Genomic DNA, 7,500 nt, shown 5'->3' on the forward strand with positions numbered 1-7,500 from the left:
TATATATATATATATATACAAATACGAATATATACCGGGTTCATACGTACACATAAGCGTTTGATATCGTTCCACAAAATTAAACAAAACGTGCCGACATATTTTGCGATTCAAATTTTCCGTATACTGTATCTCTCTCTCTCTCTCTCTCTCTCTCTCTCTCTCTCTTATTCCTTCTTATTTCCATTCTGTAAATATGAGTATAAATATAATGTTCCTATAGGGAATTAATCTCTTGCGAGTGATTACAAATTTGTAGGAAAGTTTGAAGAATTTTCAATACTTTCATCATATTTAACGTTACTTATTCTTCAACTTCTTCTTCATTTCTTTTTGCTTATCCTTTCATCCTCCACTTTAAATACTGCATGCATAAAAGATGTACCTACATTGTACATATGTATTATCGCGGTCGATGAAGAAGAAAGAGCACGTTTATATGCAACTTTAAACAAAAAATTTTCAAGAGTACATACTTCTTAAACGCATATACTCTCTCTCCCTCTCTCTCTCTCTCTCTCTCTCTCTCTCTCTCTCTCTCTCCCTCTGTCTCTCTTTATATAAACATATATAAATGTCCTTTTTTCCCTTTCATTTTCCTTTTTTAGATTATATCAAGCGATGATGATGATGATGATAATGATGATGATGATGATGATGATGGTGGTGATAAATAGATAGATATATATATCTCATTTTTTCCTTTTGTCTCGCTTTCTATCTCAAAAATAATAAAAAAAAAAAAAAAATGAAAAGTAGAAAAAAGTAAAGTTTCGTTGTTAAAATAGTTACTAAAAATAAAATAAACTTTTCCGAGCGTGTCTTTTTATCTCTCTCTCTCTCTCTCTTTCCTTCTTTCTCTCTCACACTCTCTCTCCCTCGAAAGTGCGTAACGATTTTCGATAGCGCAGGAGTAATAGCGAGGTAGGAATGAGGCCGGGTTCACTGCACAAACGTCGTCGGTACTTCACGAGCGAAGTTGACGTTTGTCGCAAATAAAGATCGAATCGTTTCATCAAGGAACTACATTTTGATTCGCAAACATTTCCTCCCTCTTTCTTCCTCTCTCTCTCTCTTTCTCTCTCTCTCTCTCTCTCTCTCTTTTTCTCTCTCTGTCTGTATCTTTGTTTCTATCTCTATCTTTCTCTATTTCTCTCTTTTCTTCATCTATCCGAGTCGAATGGCCAACGTCCAAAGGAAAGATATAGCAATGGCTATAAACGGTAACACGATAAACCGATAAAACGGCAAGAGTCAATGATTTTTAGTTGCCTTTTCTAATTTTTCGATATCATTTGTCTTTTGTATATATATATATATATATATATATATATATATATATATATATATATTTCTCTCTTTTTATAGACGAAGGAAAATTGACGAGTATGATAAAACAAAAAATCATCCCCCAAATTTACGTTCTTCTTTCCTTTATTCGTTCCTCTTTCCTTCTCTTTCTTTTAGTTTTTTTTTCTTTGTTTTCTTTTTTTCTTCTATTATCATTGCAGAAAACAGACATTCAAACTCATTCGTATTTTCTCATTTTCTCTCTCTCTCTCTCTCTCTCTCTCTCTTTCTCTTTCTCTTTCTCTTTCTGTCACGTACATACGTATACTTCTTTTTTGTCTCTTACTCTCTCTCTCTCTCTCTCTCATGCGCGCTTGCTCCCTCGCTCGTTCGCACTGGACGAACAATAGATTTTCTGGTATGGGCGCACTTTGGATATCCGCGTAACCGGAGCACCGAGCTACGAATGACTTTACAAGAGCGTACTTCGAACGATTCCCTACTTTTTTTACGTTTTCATAGAAAAAAAAGAAAAAAGGAAAAAAGTGAAATCGTTTCGACGGACATTTCGACCAAGTGGTAAATGGAAAAGAAAGAGAGAGGAAGAGAGAGAGAGAGAGAGAGAGAGAGAGAGAGAAAGAGGGATGATTGTTTTCGATTCAAAAAAGTTCTAACTGATAACTGATATACTTGAAATCGAGGCGTCTCTATTCCACTGGGACATTCTATTGATGACGGTTTGATTTTGTTTTTTTCTTTTCTTTTCTTTTTTTATCTTTTTTCTTTTTTTTTTTTTTTTTTTTTTTTTTTTTTTTTTTTTTCTAACGAAGACAATTGACCAACTCGAGCATTCGTGACGAATACATTTCATTACATTTTTTAAAAGTTAATCTTGTACAACGCCATGTAACATTTTAATGTTACAAACTCACGTACAGCGTGTATGCATTCAGTATTATTTACCTTTTTATGTTTTAATTCTTTGCTAAACTAAACTAAAGTTAACTAAAAAGGCTCTTTAACAACAGCTCTAATCCTGTTGGTTCATATACGAAGTTGATTGTTTGGTAAGTATGCATATCTTCTACCGTACTAAGTAAAGCGTAGATATACATATATTGGTTTGTCCAGAAAGTTTGTGCCGATTTTGCCCTTACGTCATCTACCAAAAATTGGTACGAACTTTCCGGACAATCCAATATATATACGTAAAAATGTCGTATATACGTAAAAATATAATTTTTATTTTAACGCGAACAAATTCAAAAATTGGATTATAGAAGGTTAAATCTGAAATTAAATCAAGATATCATCAGGCTGCCTTAATTTTTCTCTCATCTTGTACAACGTAATTTTCTTCTTTCCATCTCTCTCACTCTCTCTCTCTCTCTCTCTCCTTCTTTTCGGTCGTTTACTAGTAGAACTACGGTGATAAGGACAACGAGCTCGGTCCAAGCTCAGACTGAAATTACGCTAATCGCAGGAAGATCTTGCCGGGCTCGTTTAAACTGTTCCAGTTTTACAAGGTCTATACATTGATCTTGGGATTTGCGGAGGCTGCGTATTAGAAAAGGGCTTGGAAAGTTTGAATAGAATTAGAGAGATAGAGAGAGAGAGAGAGAGAGGGAGTGAAAGAGATAGAACTCGAACGCGAGTCCCCTAACATTTTCAGTTTCTCTACTAGCGAAAGGTAATTGAAACTGGGAAGCTTTCGCTTCGGCAAACTCCATAGTAACATTGAAGCTTACGAGCAATTAGTACCATAATTTCGTATATTTCCACTGACTTCTCGTCCTCCTTCTCTTGATATTAAATCAACAGCTACCGGTCCCTTCAACCCAAGTTAAACGTCGCAAGTCATTGGATATATTAGACTTTAGGGTCATCGCCGAGTTTTCCCCATTCCTTTTTCCCTTTTTTTTTTCTTTTTATTTTGGTTTTCTCTTCATTCTCTTCTTTTTCTCCTCTCTTTTTTCTTTTTTTTACTCCTTTTTTTTTTTTTTTTTTTTTTTTTTTTTTTTTTTTTTTTTTTTTTTATTTTCCTTTTATTTTTAACACGATCGCATAATACAGACGTGTAATATTAACGTGGAACATTTAAAAATATCTTCCGAGATTGTAATTGAACGACGACGATGAAGATGTGCGTTACGAAAAGTGGACACATTTCGTTTCTCTAATGAAATATTTGTCCAATCGCAATTCAATCTATCGCGTGAAATGTACAACGATATTTCAATATTGTTATCGAGAAGTAACCTGTTTGACATTAAATCATAATGATAATAAGCATGATTCATAATTTTCCTCGTAAGAACAATAATAGAATATTTCGAAGATTGTTGCGATAAGTAGTTAGCACGTTTCATTTGTCTATATTATTACGTTCGATTTTCGTTACGTTCAGTTATGAAGATTGAAATATATTCAGAAGTGAAACGTGCCACAATTCACGAATAAAATCGAAACGTGCCTATTTTCTTGACGTATTACAGAAACGTGCTAATTATCGTAATCAAAAAGTACAACATTCTATTTTTCATTGTCATAAATGAAAATATGTTACTTTTCGAGAACGTTAATAAATGAAAACTTACTGCTTTTCTTTTTATTGATCACAAAGTCCATAATGTTGGTCATCATAATATGTCTATAGAAATAGAATTATTAAACATACTTACGTTACGTCGAATTATTTTATTCTCGTATTTTGTCTGACAACGTAATGAATTTTCATCGTTCAATTATTTTCCATATTTTGAGGTAATTCATTGGAAACAGAAATAACATGGTTATTAGCTAGATTCCAATCGGAAGAAGTCCTTCGAGCCGTAGCACCCAACGATCGTATCGTCATTGCTTTCATGGTACACGCTAATATAATTAATGCAGACCATTATGGAATAAATTGCAGACTGCAGGCTAGTAATTTGTCAAGTTCGTATCGACATTTTTTCGACTTGCTATAGATCTTGGAAATTTTCTTTTAGAATGAGATTTTTTTTCTTTTTTAATATTCATGTTATTTTTAAACGTTGTAAAAAATAATTGATTCGAATTTATTATTCTCGAATTTCAAAAATATCTCGTCTCATTGTCAAATGTCATACGCACAAAGACGTGGCAATTTGATAGATAGCTTTAATGTAACTTAATTAAATTCGATCGAGCTACATATCTATGGGTATGTCGTATAAGCTACAAGCGTGAGAGTGTATATGCATTTGCTCCAGCAACAGCTTCGGAAATCAATAAACGATGTATGCAGATATGTGCGATGCATCGACGTTATCGTTAATAACTACTATGGTGATTTCTTTTTTGTTCCCTTTTTCTTTTCTTTTCTTATTAATGAAAGGAAATAAAAAAAAAAAAAAGGAAGAATATCTTTCAATTTTTCTTTCTTTTCTTTTCATTAAGATCATTATATATTGCGATTATATTAGTTCATCGATAAAGAAAAAAAAAATATTTGCGAGCCCCTGTACGTAGACTACACGAATGTACCGATTTATATATCGGGTTGCATAAAAAGTTTCTTACTTCGTAGATAACAATCGAAATTGTAATTATCGGCTAAGTATGAATCGTTATATATCTTCAAGTAGAATATATAAATTCTCGATTAAATTATTTTCATTAAATTAATTTTATTTCTGAAATTAATTAATTTCAGAAATAATCATCTATTAAACTATTCACTATGTCGAACGTTTTATAAGGAGACAATGTATTATAATTTAATAAGAAATATCGATCGTTAATCATTTCTGTCATAAAAATGTTACGTTGTAGGACTGCAAATCGTCTCACTTATTGATTGTTAATTTGTACATGGCTCGTTATATTGGAGAAAGAGGGAAGTATTTACGTGAGTAGGAGGGAAGGACGATTAGATCTAATCGATCTAATCAATCAGTCACATTCCTTGAGGTTAGCTTGACCGGCGATCGAATCTGTCAATAATGCAGAATTAATTTCCTTCTAATCTTCGATTAAGTGAAATTCTATGTATCCATTCTGAATACTCAGATAATTTAATATTCAACAAAAATTACAAGCAACCCTTGTATAAAACGGTATTTAAAGAACGCGGTTTCGATAAAAATATATATTTTTAAATATAACATACGTGCGTTAGTTTTTAATCTTTCATATTACGTCGCTAAAATTATTATAGTCCATGCAGCAAAATTTTCTTTTTTCCCAAAACATTTACATGTTATGTACACACATATATATGCTATAAATATATATATATATATATGCTTTGTATGTTAACTTATATAAACTACTTGAATTAGATAAAAATATATTCCTTTTCATCATGGTAATATTGTTTATATAATTTAAAAAAGAAAAACTTAAAATAATTTTTAAAAAGAATTTGAATCCCACCCCATTTTTTCTATTAAATTTGAGTCTCTCATATAACGATTTATGTAACGCAGAATTTCAATGGAGCGAAATACCCGTGTTATACAAAGGTTGCCTGTATTTTCATTTTAACGAGCATATAATATATATATATATATATATATATATATATATACCTACTAAAAAAAGGAAAAATTTAATAACAAAATAATAAATTAATCCAATGAATTGTCAAAATGAAAGGAATGCTTAACCAAGATATATGTATGTATGTACATATGTACCACTTTGTATATTTCTATTTTTAGATTATTCGAGGAGAATGCAGAACTCTTAAATCTCTTCACCAAGTTTCGGGATTTAAAAACGAAGGAACAACAATCGTCGAGCATGGAATTGGCCGAACATGCTAGGACGGTCATGATGACTCTCGATGAAGGAATTAAGAGTTTAGACGATATGGATACTTTTCTAGCATACTTGCATCAGGCTGGTGCATCGCATACTAAAATACCGGGCTTCGATCGACAATATTTTTGGGTATGCTTCGAATATATTTGTACGTCATGGTTTTTTTTTGTTTCTGCTTATTTTTTTTTTTTTTTTTCGTTTATTTTATCTCATATTTATCTCACACTTATTATATTTTATATATATATAAAAAAAAAAAAAAAAAAAAAAAGAAAAAAAAAATCTTAGGACATGTCCCAAAATTGTTATTACATATGTATCATATTATTATTTCTTAACCTTACATTACAGAAATCTACTTTACCTACAATCGTTAATAGTAAATTAATCTATCTGTTATCTATCACTCTTGTGATAAATTATCTGATTAAATATATTTTATTTATATACATTATCATACTTATATTTTTATATTATATTATATTAGAAACAGATTCTTTTCCACGTTGTAAATTAATTTTATTTTTTATCTTTTATCTATCTTTCTCTCTCTTTCTTTCTCTCTTTCTTCCCTTCTAAAAAAAGCTGAAGTGATATAAGGAAAAAAAAGAAAACGGAAGATTTGCTTTCAGAAAATCGAGAAGCCTTTCCTAGACGCGGTGGAGCGAACATTGGAAGATCGTTATTCGGAAAACGTTGAGAGTATCTACAAGCTGACGATCAAGTTCATCATCGAGACACTTATCGATGGCTTTGACAAAGCACAAAGCGAGAAGGCCAAGTCCTAGTCGTACTCATCAGATGAAAATGCGTCCTCTCTTTTTCTCTTAACGCGCCCTTTCCTTTTCTCTCGCGCACACGATGTACACCGGTACATTTCGAATAGACACGTGCGCGCACGACGCACAAGCAACACGACGGAACACATACACACACACACACACACACAGACACGAAGTTACACACGCACACTGCATATGTATACATACGCAATCGAGAAAAAGGCTCGCGAAACAGGAGTTACTCTCATATTACATATTTTCACGATCGATCGTCGGAGTTACGATGGGATTCTAATTGTACTGTCTATATATATATATATATATATATATATATATATATATATATATTTTTTTTTTATATATATTCTTTTTTCTTTTTTTTTCTTAGTATTTTCAAAAGAAGAAAAAACGATTGGAACAAAACGGAATGACAAAGAAGGAAAACGAGAAAATCTATACTAGCCTGCGACTTTCGCGGCCATCTTGCTTTCTTTTCTTGTCAAATGACTACAACGTCATTGGTCGGAGCTCGGTATCGTCGACCCCGGCCGACTTTTTTTTCTCTCTCTCTTTTTTTTTCATAGAAATTCTGAAAAACGACGAGAGAGAGAGAGAGAGATCGTTTAGAGATTAAATAAAT

The 7,500-nt window shown here is 32.0% G+C and overlaps 1 protein-coding gene across 1 annotated transcript in view; it reads left to right on the forward strand.

Moving 5' to 3' along the window:
- The window catches only part of LOC124952051 (neuroglobin-like), a 10,972-nt gene extending 3,812 nt beyond the window's left edge, over nt 1–7,160 (forward strand). The window contains exons 2-3 of the mRNA XM_047501359.1: nt 5,976–6,207; nt 6,711–7,160. Coding sequence (XP_047357315.1) covers nt 5,976–6,207; nt 6,711–6,866 — 388 coding nt within the window. The 3' untranslated portion in view covers nt 6,867–7,160. The remainder of the gene's footprint in view (nt 1–5,975; nt 6,208–6,710) is intronic.
- Nucleotides 7,161–7,500: the final 340 nt, after the last annotated feature.

This window comes from Vespa velutina, chromosome 10, assembly GCF_912470025.1.
Source record: "Vespa velutina chromosome 10, iVesVel2.1, whole genome shotgun sequence".
NCBI classification, from domain to species: domain Eukaryota; kingdom Metazoa; phylum Arthropoda; class Insecta; order Hymenoptera; family Vespidae; genus Vespa; species Vespa velutina.